Genomic DNA, 17,057 nt, shown 5'->3' with positions numbered 1-17,057 from the left:
AATGTAAAGAAAATTCTGGCAGTCTGGTAGAGAGACCAATGTAAAGAAAATTCTGGCATTCTAGTAGAGAGACCAATGTAAAGAAAATTCTGGCATTCTAGTAGAGAGACCAATGTAAAGAAAATTCTGGCATTCTAGTAGAGAGACCAATGTAAAGAAAATTCTGGCATTCAAGTAGAGAGACCAATGTAAAGAAAATTCTGGCATTCTATCAGAGAGACATGCTAAAAGAAATGTCTTGCAGTCTATAAGAGAGACCGAATTCAGCAGTCAAGTAGAGAGACCCAAGTAAAGAAAATTCTGGAACTTATGTGATTCAGGCTTTATTCTTATTAAAGTTGTACACAGTTGATGTTTAAGACATTCAGTTTGAGATCATTCATTTCTTTCTCAAAACATTAGAGACTTTGGAGCTAGTACATCAATCATATAATACACAAGCATAAAAAGTTCGTTATGTTTGCATGAAATTATAAATCTAATGTTACTCAAGAGGTATTAATTTTGATGGATTTCATGTTTGTGTGAAATATATTGTTGGTCAAGAGGTATTAATTTTGATGGATTTCATGTTTGCATGAAATCATATTGTAAATATACTTTTGATCATGAAGTACAAATTTCACTGGTATCGAGGTTGCTACGAATAAAAAATTTAAAGACCCAACTGACACCTATCAGAAGACCTTCAGCTCCTCTCACTTAATTAGCAAATTCATTTTTATATTTTTAAAGATTTGTTGACAAAATTTAAAACTACCACAGTCCTTACTGCATCTTGTTTAACTTATAAATTTCATAATATTTGGCTCCTTAATTGTGGGAAAATAGCATTCAAAGTTACCATGTAATTCAACATGGCCACTTGTCAAAGGTGTGCAGTTAATTATGTCTTATTAGCAAAATGTCCATTCTTAGATGAAGCAGATGGATGTCTGGAGTGGTAGACTGGTTTGTGGAGTGACAATAGGGTCAATTCATTTAGGAATTATTCCTCTGTGGAAAAAACAGGTCACCCATCCCAATCTTGCAATTCTTTGTGTTTATTTTATTTGAAACGGTTTATCTACCTAAAATTTTGTGTGATTCATGTTACATTTATTTTTTTAACTTTCCCTTCAGTTTGACACCATATAGCCACTACTGTGCTGAGGTGCTGTTAAACACTATTACATACTGTTAGCTATGAATTATACACAACTAAATATAACGTACATTATGTACTTTTGGCATATATATCTCTGTTGTAAATACAACAAAATACAATCTATCATATGCAACTCCATCATAAAAATCTATTTTTAAAACACAACTAAATACAGTACAATATACCTAATACAGCGTTAGCATAAATATCTCTTCCATAAATACAACTAAACACAATGTACCGTATGCAGTTTTGGCATAAATATCTCTTCTTCTGTAAACAAAACTAAATTCACTGTACCTCATTCAGCTTTGGCATAACTATTTCTTCTGTAAATACAACTAAATACAAAGTCTAAACATTTTAAGATTGACCATGATGTGTGGATGGATATATATAAGGCTGCATGTAGGGATGTAACGAGGATAATGCTGATGTCAAAATACAAAGTAATCGCTAAGTCAAACTTGCAAGGTGAGCTTGCCAAATTTATCTAACAGATGATCACATTAAGACTTTTCATTCTGTTTATTATTTGAGATCTACTTAAACATATTCTGCATAAAAAGTTGCAAAAATTTTAAGACCATGGGGAGCAACCAATGCTTGCGGTCAGCTGCAGTATCATGCATTGTAAAAATGACCAAGAATAGAAAATGTACAGCTTTCAATGAAAGTTTTTGCCTCTGGTGTAGGGTAGGTTGAGTTCTATTCCCTTTTACATCATCAGTTTCACACTACACAATAATGTGGGGTCTCTCTAAAGTTAAGCTGCCTTCTGGTGTTGATTTATTGTAGTACTTTAACATGCACATCATAATGAATTAAACATAGAAGAACAAAAACAAGCAATGAATATGTCAGAAGATAGCAAAGTTTGCTGGCATATATATATATATATATATATATATATATATATATATATATATATATATATATATATATATATATATATATATATATATATATATTGATCTAAACAAAAACATTTGTTCATGTCCATGCCCCTGACAACAGCTATGACATCTGCTGTATTACAGATCTGTGCGAGACCGCCCCGGTGGCCTAGTGGTTAGAGCGTCTGCCTTGGATGCGGGAGGTCATGGGTTTGATCCCAGGCTGAGTCATACCAAAGACTTACAAAAATGGTACTAACAGCTGCCTCGCTTGGCGCTTAGCATTAAGAGGTGAGTGTTAGGGCTGGTTGGCCTGGTGTCAGGATAATGTGAGTGGGTGGGACATCATGCTACATGTCTGCGGCACAAAGCTCCAGTGCTAGACATCACTATAAACTGTCACACTGCAGACATCATAGCGATATAACTGAATTGTTTTTAAAGCTACGTTAAAAATCCGAAACACACACACAGAAATCTGTGTGGGTTTATTTGTACATAATCATAACTAAATACAATCTGCAAATATTCACTATACATATACATGTATATAAACTTTTTAATAGCTTTAAATTTTGTAGTTAGAATGGCTTCACAAAAATATATTTGCTAGGTCCTCATTTGGTCTATACACAGAATTAGATCAGAATAAATATATTTACTAAGTCTGTATGTGAACTGAACACAAAACATTATCAGCATTAGAAACAAATAAATGGGGCACACCAATCACAAAAAGATAATTATCAGTGCATAATGTTTTTTTAAACAAGAAAGCCATGACCTACATGTTGCACCCATAGTCACTGCTGTAACATATGTAACTCTGGATCCAAGGTCAAAAGGTCAATTATGCATCTTGCAGAATGATTTGTCTTATTTTCATAATGATCAGTTCATCAAAAGTAATAACTAAATCTATCAAGGGGCTTAGGAAATATAAGCAAATGAAAAAACCTTAAAACCAAAACCGTAATGCAGATTTTCTGTGACCTTGACCATGCTGACTTTCTGGCACAAATACAGACATAAGCACACGGGATTGTTAATGTCAATGACAACCACTATGAGATCTGAGCTAAAACACTAACTGCAAGCAGGCTATAGATAGAAAGCAATGGTTTGCTCAAGCATATGATGCAATGACAGATGTACATGTGGATTTCTTGTAAAAGCATATGATGCAATGGCAGATGTACATGTGGACTTCTTGTAAAAGCATATGATGCAATGGCAGATGTACATGTGGATTTCTTGTAAAAGCATATGATGCAATGGCAGATGTACATGTGGACTTCTTGTAAAAGTATATGATGCAATGGCAGATGTACATGTGGACTTCTTGTAAAAGCATATGATGCAATGGCAGATGTACATGTGGATTTCTTGTAAAAGCATATGATGCAATGGCAGATGTACATGTGGACTTCTTGTAAAAGCATATGATGCAATGGCAGATGTACATGTGGACTTCTTGTAAAAGCATATGATGCATTGGCAGATGTACATGTGGACTTCTTGTAAAAGCATATGGTGCAATGGCAGATGTACATGTGGATTTCTTGTGTGTATAATCAAAACTAAATGCAGCGGGGAAATATTATATGTATATCTAATATTTTAATAGCTTTTGGCTTTGCATTCAGAATGGTATCACAAAAATATATTTGCTAGGTCCTTATTTGGTCTAAACAAAAAGGTTGTTCAACTTAAGAGTTAAACAATTTCTGGTTGTTAATGCTTTGGATAACCTTCTCCTTTAAATTTGTAAAGAAAACTCCCATAGAACCCTATATAAAATCCAAATGAGAGGGTCACTTGTTGACAATTCCCACCGTGATGGTCACATGATGGCAATTCCCACAGTAATGGTCAAATGATGACAATTCCCACAGTAACGTTCACATGATGGCAATATCACATTAATGGTCACATGATGACTATTCCCACAATAATGGTCACATGATGACAATACCCACAGTAATGGTCACATGATGGCAATCCCACAGTAATGGTCACATGATGACAATTCCCACAGATATGGTCACATGATGAAAATTCCCATACAGATGGTCACATGATGAAAATTCAAAAAGTGATGGTCACATGATGACAATTCCTATGGATATGGTCACTTTATGACAATTGAAATAATAACTGTTACCTTCTCAGACAAATTTTAAAAATAGCAAATTGGTACTAATTACTTTATAAGTGGTATATTTGTTCTTGATAACATGCATTTTTTATTATAACTGTAGCTTAAAGTAACAACCAACTTCTTTAGTGATAAAATGTGTGCATGACAAAATATCTATGCAACTCAATATGTGTAGGTATACATGAAACAAAAACAAAACAAAAAAATATTTAGCAACTGCATTACAAGGAACCTAGAAAAAATGCTGTTACTTTCTTAAATCTAAACCTGAAAGCATATAAATTTCTTCAATTGTGAAAAGATATCCAAACGAAAGACCAACTATCATATTTTGATTATTTCTGTACAAAAATAAAATCCCTACTTTTATATGCAATGAAACTAAATGCTGCAGCAAAACCGTAAATGTAAATCAATAAATCATGCAAGTATTGTGTACACCCTCTAATTATAAAATGGTATTGGATCTATATTCCTAAATCATGTAAGTATTGTGTACACCCTCTAATTATAAAATGGTATAGGGTCTATATTCCTATATCATGTAAGTATTGTGTACGCCCTATAATCCTATAATGGTACAGGGTCTATATTCCTATATCATGTAAGTGTTGTGTACACCCTCTAATTATAAAATGGTATAGGGTGTATATTCCTATATCATGTAAGTATTGTGTACGCCCTCTAATCCTATAATGATATAGGGTCTATATTCCTATATCATGTAAGTGTTGTGTACACCCTCCAATTATAAAATGGTATAGGGTCTATATTCCTATATCATGTAAATATTGTGTACACCCTCTAATTATAAAATGGTATAGGGTCTATATTCCTATATCATGTAAGTATTGTGTACACCCTATAATCCTATAATGGTACAGGGTCTATATTCCTATATCATGTAAGTGTTGTGTACACCCTCTAATTATAAAATGGTATAGGGTGTATATTCCTATATCATGTAAGTATTGTGTACGCCCTCTAATCCTATAATGGTATAGGGTCTATATTCCTATATCATGTAAGTGTTGTGTACACCCTCCAATTATAAAATGGTATAGGGTCTATATTCCTATATCATGTAAATATTGTGTACACCCTCTAATTATAAAATGGTATAGGGTCTATATTCCTATATCATGTAAGTATTGTGTACACCCTCTAACTATAAAATGGTATAAGGTCTATATTCCTATATCATGTAAGTATTGTGTACACCCTCGAATTATGAAATGGTATAGGGTCTATATTCCTATATCATGTAAGTACTGTGTACACCATCCAATTATAAAATGGTATAGGGTCTATATTCCTATATCATATAAGTACTGTGTACACCCTCTAATTATAAAATGGCATAGGGTCTATATTCCTATATCATGTAAGTATCGTGTACGCCCTATAATCCTATAATGGTACAGAGTCTATATTCCTATATCATGTAAGTGTTGTGTACACCCTCTAATTATAAAATGGTATAGGGTCTATATTCCTATATCATGTAAGTATTGTGTACGCCCTCTAACTATAAAATGGTATAGGGTCTATATTCCTATATCATGTAAGTATTGTGTACACCCTCCAATTATGAAATGGTATAGGGTCTATATTCCTATATCATGTAAGTACTGTGTACACCCTCGAATTATAAAATGGTATAGGGTCTATATTCCTATATCATATAAGTACTGTGTACACCCTCCAATTATAAAATGGTATAGGGTCTATATTCCTATATTTTGTAAGTATTGTGTACACCCGCTAATTATAAAATGGAATAGGGTCTATATTCCTATATCATGTAAGTATTATGTACACCCTCTAATTCTATAATGGTATAGGGTCTATATTCCTATATCATGTAAGTGTTGTGTACACCCTCTAATTCTATAATGGTACAGGGTCTATATTACTGTATATAAGTGTCCCTGAGCTATATCACTTTTCACTAACAATTATTTCTACAATACAAAATAGTACTCTATATACCTAAGGTATGATGTGCTTCATTGTCCAGTTGCACTCTTGATTAGGTGTTTTTTGGAATCAATGACATCATTCACAAAATGAAACTATATGTATCCTGTGTATATATTTAGAACTTGTAAGAAAAATAAGTTAGATCAAAACTATATTGGATTTAGCATCAGTTACCTTAGCTGTGTAAGTACCTGTCTATTTTATGATGATAGGAACATGGAAGTAAAATGCTAGTATACTACACAATCAGTTGTTTATATATATATATATATATATATATATATATATATATATATATATCAGTTTGTACTCAATTATACATGGTAAAAAAGGATCCAATACCTTTTCTTTTATTATAAATGACACTGGACACCACTGTCTTAAAAAACCATATAACCCAAAAGTGCATTTCCGCCAGATACTTCAAACCCAGTAACCTTAGAAATAAAACGATTGCTCATTGGTACCCAGGAGAAGCAGTGAAGCATTGCATTCTACTACAATAACTATTAAATATATGCAAAAGAAAATTGAAAATATAAAAATATTATTTAAATGGAAAACAAAATAAGCTAGCATGGGGAAAAAACTGGATTAAAAAACTGAATACCAAACTTCACAACATCAAAGCCAGCCCAATCAACTGAAAACAATTATTGTGCAATCCATAGCCAATGAAAAGGGATTTGGGTGTAAACTTACAAGAGTCTGTTGGATTTATGAATATATCTGTCCAGTGGGAGTCTGAAAATGATACGGAGCAAGAGAGTATAGCAATTAAACATATTCAATACATTTGGAAATTAAAAATCACGCTGATTATAAATGTGTGAGTTACACCTAATGCAGCAGTCTATTGCAGTTCCTACTCCTAATTTTTCAAACACAGTAAGGCTTTGTAAAAGTCTGCTCAATGCTATCCTAGTAATTACAAAAGATCTGTTCATATAAAGTAGATCCTAAACATTACATAATAAATTTCACTTATTGTTGAACAATTTCAAACCACCCTACAAACAAAACTGCATCCTTGACTGTAGCTTTGGGGTTGAAACACTTGCAATATAATGCAAAGACAGAGGAAAACTTACGGGACCAGGATACCTTGGTCCTGACAGATGTCAAGGAAAAGGGGTGGGGGTAGATCATTTATACCAACAGAATGATACATTTGTATACATGTAAAGTCAGTAATGACAACTGACTGTTATACATCTGTATACAGACTGGTACACCAGATAAAGTCATACTGACAAGAGACTGGTACATTTCTATACAGGTAAAGTCAATATGGAAAGAGACTGGTACATTTGCGTCCAGATTAAGTCAATATTGACAACAGAATGGTGCATTGCATACAGATTGATGCTGAAAATAGAATGGTCCATTAGTTTACATGCAAAGTCATTACTGCCAACAGACTGGTATATATGTATACAGATAATGTCAATACTGACAACAGACTGGTTCATTTGTATGATGATAAAGTAAATACAGGCAACAGACCATAATATCTGTATGAAGATACAGTAAATACTGACAACATGCAGATATATTTGTGTCCATGTGAAGTCCATACAGACAAATTACTGGAACATTTGTGCACAGAGTACATCTGTATATATGTAAAGTCAAACTGATGAATAAAAACCACATACAGAATTGGTCTTGTTATGAGATAAACTTGGTGGTCTTTATACATGTATCAAGTAAATACATGTATGTGCATACATATGTATAAATAAACACTATGAACAAGGCCTTAATGCACTGGTGGACCTGATATGCAAGTGGTCAGTGGATGCTAAAACAGATTTAACTCTATATTAGGCATCACTGTTGCTGATCAGAAAGTTGTATATCCTTTTAGTATGACCTAAGGCTGATTTTTGGCAGATGGTCATATGCACAAAGCCATGATAGGAAATGGCACACATACCGTATTTTCTTCAATGTAAGCTGAGGGTGGATCCCTTAACTACTAATACATACATACATACATGCATGCATGCATCCATCCATCCATACATACATACATACATATACACACATACATACATACATACACACACACACACACACACACACACACACACACACACACACACATACATACATACATACATACATACATACATAAATTGTGTTACATTTCTCCTGGTTAGAGTGGGCTCATTACAAGAGGCCTAAGTGCTATATATGTAAACAATCTCTGAGACTTTATATAATGCTGACTGTACCTAGTTAAACTAGATTCTGAAACAAATTCTTAAAATTACTTCTAACAATAAATCTAAGTCATTCATGGTCTTGATAATGACAAACCCAACAGAAATATGGTTTTCAAGAGTGGTTACCAGCTTGTCAATTAGTTGTATGATCACCTCATTAATATGCACTGATTCTGCTTATTTTCCAATTTGCCCAAGACCTTGATGATAAATACCCACATTCCTATTTTAATCACAAATGGATCAGAATTACACATTCAAGCTTGTAACAAGCTGAGCCAATCAGATGCAAGATTTCACTCGTTATCAAACTTGTATGAGATTTTAATGACATAAGCGTTTATTCCAAGTGTGATCAAGACTGGATCAAAAATATGGCTCCAGATGACCAATCAAGTACAAAATTAGCTCATTAATCTGCATTGATTTGGCTCATTATTGACCTCAGCCCAAGGTTGTGATGATACAGACCTACATTCCAAGTTTGATGGAAAGGTCAGATCAGAAGTATGGTCTTCAGACTGGCAACAGACAACTTTTGACAGGCAACTGACAAACTGCATGATAGATGCAGGGCCATACCAGAAACCATTGCACTGGAAGTGAGAGACCAAGATAATGATAGTAAGGGACTACTGTATTACCAGTTGATCAATACTGTATTACTAATGAGGGAATATTGTATTACTAGTTTGGGAAATCATAATACTGCTAGTGTGGGACCACTGTATTACCAATGAATCCAATATCAATGACTAGTATTACAACTGACCACCAAATCTAAAAGATTTATATTACTGCACTGACCATGGGCTAAACTAATGGATTATTTTCTAGTCCTAAAAAGCAACTTACACTGACCACTGTCCTGCAGAATGCCATCATCATCCAATTCAAAGTCTTCACTGTATCTTCCCAAATATGCCATTGTGAAATCTGGATGTTAGATATCCAATATGACGGGTCAAGGGTCAGGAGTCAGAGATCAAGCCAGCAGCTGCAATATCTTCAAGTTTCTGCATTACTTCTGGAAATAAACAATATTGTTAATGTAACATCTTGAATTGATCTTTCGTTTGCCTGAAAACAAAACTTCAGTAGAATATAGAATAATATTTTTAATATAAACCTGACTTTACTTTTATCAACAGCTTGAAAAAAGGAATTATAGTCATGTCTACTATGTTTATAGTCATCCCTCATTATAAAACCCTTTAGTATACCTGCACCCCCCTTTATAACTTGGGTATGGTCTTGAATCCCATTAAATTATTTATTTTTGTTTTGTCAATGCTGCCTAAATTATTTAATTTTTTTTTTATAAATTCAAAGGTAATGAGAACAAAATAAAATGGAATACCACAGCATTAAATAGCTTATTTTTCTGTCTGTATGCACCATAATGACAAAGTCTGATTGGCACATCCCTTGTTATAAGGCTCCCTCACTTATAATATAGGTTATGTATATGTCTCCACTGCACTGTGTTACAGAGACAGTACACTTTAATAAGTTCACTTAGAGAAATGAAATAATGCATGCTACACTATTAAAGAATTTCTTTTGGAGGATGTGTGCGTGTGTGTGTGATTTGGATTTTAATCTAGCTTTAACAATGTTTCAGTCATATCGGTAAGATGTCTGCAGTGTGACAGTTTATAGTGATGTCTAGCACTGGGGCATCATGCCACAGACATGTAACATTATGTCCCACCCAGTCACTCTATCTTCACACCAAGCCGACCAGTCCTAACACTAACCTCTTAATGCTGAGCGCCAAGTGAGGCAGCTGTTAGTACCATTTTTGTAAGTCTCTGATATGACTTGGACAGGAATCAAACCCATGACCTCCCACATCCAAGGCGGACACTTTAACCAATAGTCCACCGGAGTAGTATTCTTTTGGAGGAAAATAAATGCAATTGTGATTCAGTTTAAGTTGTTGTTGCTGTTGTTATGGGGTTTAACGCCATTTTTCAGCACACAACAGGCTATACACGGCTGCCAGTATTAATGGTGGAGGAAGAACCCGGGAAAACCCTGGAAAGAACCACCGACGACCCACGAGAAGCTACTGGCAAGCTTTCTCACATACCCACATTGGCTGAATCCGAGACTCGAACTGACACAGACAGAGGTGAGATGGCAGTGATCTGTAATGGAGAGCGCTTTAGACCACTCAGCCACTCGGTGCCCCCGATTCAGTTTAAGTAACATCAGCAATAAAGATACATATTAATTATGATTCCATACATAAATGTGTATAACCGCACTACTGACTTACCTGGATTAATCAATAACTATTATCTCTCTGAAGAAGTCATAGGATAAATATAGACTGTACCTGAGCATTTATTGATTGTACCAGAACATTAATACAGACAGTCCCTGTATTAATTGTACTCAGACAATACTACTGACTGTACATGTCTACTGATTGTGCCCAAGCATTTATACAGATGGTACCTGTATATTTATTAATTGTACCCAAATATTAATATAGACTGTACTTGTATATTTATTAATTGTACCCAAATATTAATATATAAAATATAGATTGTACTTGTATATTAATTAATTGTACACAAATATCAATATAGACTGTACCTGTACATTTATTGATGGTACTCAAACATTAATATACACTGAATGCATATTTCTTGATTGTACACACACAGAGAATTGCTGCTGCTCAAATTAACTATGACATACTGGTGATTACTACAGGATGTAAGAAACCTTTCTTTCTTTAGAATACAAGAACACCTTTACTGTAAGCATAATTGGCATTTGTCTTGCTTATAAGATGAGACCACTGCAAACTGCACAGAACTTGATCTGTCATGGCATAATTGTCCCAGGAGATATGGGTCTATCGAGTTTGTCAAGAGTACTCAGTAGAACAAACAATACTTCTTTGATCTGCCACCACATTATGCAACAGCAGATCAATCAGGGGTATATACTGTTGTAAGATTGTAGTTGGACTCAATTTATTAACAATTACATGTAAATACAATACCTAAAACCTACATTATGCAAATTTGTGCATAGTCAATTTTATTGAGGGTGTTGTCTTCTTTTGTCAGCTATTTGTTGAGATTGTATCCCTGGATAAAATATTGCAGCTGATCTAGTAACATTAAAAGAACTTCCTTTAACTACTTTGGACAAATTCCAAAGCTGTCTATGGTAATATAAAACACAATATATAAAGAGCCTTCACTAGCATGTTCTTACATGCCATATAAAACCACATCTTTGTGTTCTGCCTTTAACTCTGAAGAAATATTTATCTCACTGTTAATATACATTTGAATTATACAAACTAAATATCTTAGATTTTCTTCTGTTAATGGATATGCTTGCTTTCATGTGTGTGTGTGCTCAACTAAAACCGGAGAAGGAAGGAAAGAAGCCTGTGAATAAATTGGGACAACATTTGGCTATATATGGTAGATTGTCAATTAAATCAGGTACATGCATGCCTTCTGGAAAGCCATTGTAGCTCTGTTGGTAGAGCATTGGACATGTAGTCCAAGGGTAATGAGTTTGAAACCCACCGAGGCAAGCATTGGTCAGCTTCCCTGGAGTGTCCTTGGGAATGGCACAAAGCTCCCATTTCCTTGGAATGTTATAGTCAATAAAGTGCTGAAAGTGCCATTAAAAACTAACCAATGAAAACAAAGGGTCATTAAAAACTAACCAATGAACACAGAGTGCAATTAGAATACAACCAATTAACAGGTGGTGCCATTAAAAACCAACCAATGAACATGCAAGCCTTTGCATATTATTTAATGTGATTTTCATTGACATTTTTGTGTTCTTAATCAAACAGAAATATAAAATGAAATATGAAAATATGTCAACAAACATTTACCAGCAGGTTTATTATAAATATTTTTTTAAACAGCAACTGAAATTTTACTTAGGCCACAATTTTTTGAATGTGATATCAAGAAAAGTGTATAATGTAAGATGTTGAAGAAAATATATGTAATCTAGTCTTGAAGTGCACCATAACTTGCCAGCATGTGATATCAAGAAAGTACATGTATATAAAGTAAATGGCATCAGGAAAGTATCCAAAGCAAATGGCATCAGGAAAGTATCCAAAGTAAATGGCATCAGGAAAGTATCCAAAGCAAAATACACAAGATATGTGAAATTTGAGTCCTGGTGAGTACCATAAATTGCCTGCATGTGACATCCAGAAAAAACACAAAGTAAAACAAGATAATATGTGTAAGCCAGTCTTGAAGGGTACCATAACTTGTCTGCATACGACATCCAGAAAATAAATAAAGTAAAAGAAAATAATAATCCAATCTTGAAGGCTACCTTAACTTGCCTGCATGTAACATCCAGAAAAAAATAAAGTAAAACAAAATAATGTGTAATCCAGTCTTGAAGGGTACCATTATAACTTGTTGGCATGAGACATCAGATAACTAAAGCAAAATACAAAAGAAAGTCTTTCATAATGCTTTAGATCTCTTTAAGCTTTCAACACTGGATCATTCATGAGTTGAGGAAAATGCTGCAACAAGGTGCTCCATTATGTTACAATCATTGGCATAGCAGACTTTACATAAAGGACTTTGACTTAACTGTGACAGTAAAGAGATATGCGGTAGTGAAGAAAAGAAAGATATTACTTAAACTGAAAGACAGTAAATTAGCTTTTGTATGAAAAAGTACACTAAATAAATTATGGAAATAAAGAATACTTTGTAAATATATGTTCCTTCTTATATATTTTATTAATTCTTTTCTTCACTTTTTTATGATAATGCACATGTTTGAAAATATTGTATGATGCAATTATGGGCTAACCCCAATGCTACAAAAATTCACAGGGAGATCAAAGTCAGCTGATCTGTATCTTAAAGATGCTTGGAGTTATTTCTTTCTAAAATGTATGGTAGTGAAATTGTACAATCCGATTATTTACCTGGAATACTGTGTAAAAATTCTTGAATAACTAGGTCAGATCCAACTACAGAGACACAGACATGCCACTGCATAATGCATTGGCATATATGGATCTACGAAGTATATCAAAACTGACCATGATCTGCCAGTGCATTGGCATATATGGATCTACGAAGTATATCAAAACTAATCAAACTGAACAAACAAAACTGACCATGATCTGCCAGTACATTATGCAATATCAGAGCAGGTCTATGTTGTTTGCTGATGACTGCAGCTTAAAAGTGAGTACTTTGTAGAAGGTATACTAATGAGCCAGACAGGACAGGTTAAGCTGTAATTAACAGAAGGCTTCAAGTGTGTATCAAATATGTATATTTTATGTTCTGTGATAATATGGGTATACATCCCATACTCAGAGTGTAATAATGTTATAAAAATTTATAATTATGGGAGTATAAAGGATTATTGTGTTTCCCTGAATACACAGCTATTGCAAATACAAAGTAAAACCTACTGGGAAAAAAATGATCAATCATTTACCTATAAGCAATTATATAGGTGGAATAGCTAGTTGTAGATAATGAGGAAAGATATTAGATTTGATTTTATGTTTAAGCTAAACAGTTGCACATGGACTAAAGATGAAATCTTATCAATTATGCAGTTATATAGGCCAATTTCTTGCAAAAGAGGTAGAGGAATTCTATACGTTTTATATACAAATCTGACTTTGAAGCTTCATGTGCAAAAATGTAAAAGGAGCAATAAGGGGGGATACATAAGTAGATATTGCAACTCATTGGCATTATGCAATATTAATGACCAATTCAGAACAATGCAATCTCACACTTTAGGTCACAATGACCTACATTAGTCTAGATGGTGCTGTACTCACAATGGGCCACAACTCCGATTTGGATCTACTAGCTAGGCTTTGCTGTTCAACAGTCCAATTACAGTTTTGGCTATTCAACAGTCCAATTACAGTCTTTGCTATTCAACAGTCCAATTACAGTTTTGGCTATTCAACAGTCCAATTACAGTTTTGGCTATTCAGCAGTCCAATTACAGTTTTTGCTATTCAACAGTCAAATTACAGTCTTTGCTATTCAATAGTCCAATTACACTGTTTGCTATTCAACTGTCCATTTACAGTGTGTGCTATTCAACAGTCTGATTACATTTTTGGCTATTCAACAGTCCAATTACAGTTTTTGCATTTCAACAGTCCAATTACAATGTATACTATTCAACAGTCCAACAACAGAGTATGCTATTCAGCAGTCCAATTACAGTGTATGTTTTTCAACAGTCCAATTACAGCACATGCTATTTAACAGTCCATTTACAGTGTGCTTTTCAACAGTCCAATTACAGTGCATTCTACTAAACAGTTAAATTATAGTCATGATATTCAATGTTCCAATTATAACAAAAACATATGAATTTCCTATTGCACTGGTTTTAAAATTAGGGTAGGTAGGTAGGTTGCTTTGTTATATATTAAAAAAAACACTATATATAATATAATATATAATGATTAGTATAAATAGTATACTAAGTGCCTCAAGTACTGGGCAAAACCGGTTCAATTAATTAGATGCACAAATCAATTTCAGGTCTTTTTTTAATTTTTTAAATTTTTTTAAATTCTTTGTTTTAGCCTGGAGGGAAAATGTTCTAGAGTCATCACTGATAAACAGACTATCAACCAACTGGAAACACATTTAAGCTAGCAATTCAACAATCTAATTACAGTGCATGCTATTCATAATGAAACAATTTAATAAAATCTTCTTTTCCTCATAATTATACTGTGTCAAGAACCCCTCAGGTTTCAATACTCATATTAAACTTAACAAAATATACCTAATTACCATCAGTATGTGAGTTATTTGCTTTCAAATACAAGCTAAATAACACTGACAGGTGAGAAAACAGTGAGTTAAACATTGGAGTGATAAAACCAAGAACTGGAATGTGTATCATGCACAAGACATTGATTAAACATGACATTTGCGCAGAGGTATGGTTTTAAACAAAATTTATATTGGGTGACAAATAATGAGCTCATAATTACTTTATCAACCAGTGGAATACTTTAAAAAAAAAAAAGAAAAGAAATCCAGATCAATTCCTTTTATTCCTTTTGTTGACAAGGGAAGAATAAAAAATATAGTTCGGTAGAGTTATATATAGGAGAGTGTATTGTGAATTATTAAAGTGTACATATCCTGATGTTGGGGTAGGGGTGAGAGGGAGGTGACAGGCATATTTCAGATGACCCTTACCCACTGTCCAATTTTATTGCTTGTCAAAAAAGAAAGAAGCAAAGAAAGGAGCAATTGAGAAAGTATGCCTTTTAAGAAAATATTAAGCCCACCCTATTTTCATAATTGAACCCTCAAAGGAACAATCCTGACTTTTAATTCACTCCGTAGATGAGAGAGAGAGAGAGAGAGAGAGAGAGCATATACATTATGCTGTAAAAATGCATCAATCCATAATTGACTGAAATCAAAAAAATTTCTATTTTCTTGCCTGTTGCTAATAGCTGATTAATTATAGAAATCATGGAATGATCACAAAATAAAACTTTATTTATTTGTATGCCCTGTCACTGCACATGATCTTAAAGTAAATAAAAATTTCAACTTTCTAAATAAAAAATGAATTATATCATTATTCAACACAAAGAAAGATCAGTGTCATTTGCAAATAAAATATATTTTGCTAGCATACAAGTTCTTTCATATTATCATCATCTGTCTCTTTTATAACTTCAAAACAATACTACCTTCCTTATTTTCATTAAAAAAAAATTTTTATGTAAAAGGCTAATATAATAGATTTCTATTATGTACTGAGTGAGTCAATTTTTACATGAGTTACCTTGTTTAGCTCCCATGCATCAATATAATATTGTACTACAATATAGTACCTCAGTATATTGTGCATCAATGGTGTGCTCATTGAATAGCCTTTAGAGTAAATCTTCATCACGTATGTATACTGAACTTCTATAAACACTCCCTAAGTAAGTAAAGTCAGTTCAAGTAAATAACCCAGACCCTTACATTCACTATAACTGTCACAGCTCTTGTGTACATGCCTTGACATGCCCTTTCCATTGTCAGAACACTGTCAGCTGATATCACATTTTTACTAATAGATACATATTACTAACGACATAGAAAAACAAACTAGTGTCAAAAGTAAGCCCACTAGTGCCCATTAAGGTATATTAAAATGAAGGTAATAATTTTGATCTGAAATGTAACAAATGGGTCAAGGGGGAATTTGACATGGTGCCAAATGATCTTAAGCCAATCGTAGAAATAGTATTTCTTGCATACATGTAAGATGTGGAATCCAGGTGCTAGGTTAAAACAAGGTGTTGCGATGAAAAATTATCTTAGTTCCGAAAGTGTGGCGTTTCCAAAGAGACGGCGTCAATCTACATGTTACGGAGGAGAGAAAGGGAGAGAATTTGGTTTATCTCTGTCCAGAAAAATACGCTTTGTGTTGAAATCCAATTTTCTAAATAAATGAAGCAAATTGTGCATTATTTACAACTAATAAATGACGTCAAAGAGTCTACTAACCTTAGGTTAAGAGTAAATCCATTTTAGATACTAACGTATCGTTCAAGTTAATCCATTTTTAGCAGACCACATAGCGAAGCCTGTTTTCTTAAG

General features: G+C 33.6%; 1 protein-coding gene across 5 annotated transcripts in view; it reads right to left on the bottom strand.

The window, feature by feature from the left end:
• The window catches only part of LOC149772950 (uncharacterized), a 159,131-nt gene extending 142,074 nt beyond the window's left edge, over positions 1-17,057 (bottom strand). For 4 of the 5 annotated variants that reach the window (XM_089947074.1, XM_089947078.1, XM_089947077.1 and 1 more), the window contains exons 1-3: positions 16,965-17,057; positions 9,274-9,445; positions 6,890-6,931 (exon numbers count right to left, since the gene is read on the bottom strand). In XM_089947074.1, the coding sequence (XP_089803200.1) occupies positions 6,890-6,931; positions 9,274-9,346 (115 nt within the window). In that variant the 5' untranslated portion in view covers positions 9,347-9,445; positions 16,965-17,057. The remainder of the gene's footprint in view (positions 1-6,889; positions 6,932-9,273; positions 9,446-16,964) is intronic. The other variant, XM_089947076.1, reaches the window with a different exon arrangement.

This window comes from Sinohyriopsis cumingii, unplaced genomic scaffold (genome assembly GCF_028554795.1).
Source record: "Sinohyriopsis cumingii isolate HCF-2022 unplaced genomic scaffold, ASM2855479v2 utg000957l, whole genome shotgun sequence".
Taxonomy (NCBI): Eukaryota; Metazoa; Mollusca; class Bivalvia; order Unionida; family Unionidae; genus Sinohyriopsis; species Sinohyriopsis cumingii.
This window is presented reverse-complemented; position numbering and strand designations above follow the sequence as displayed.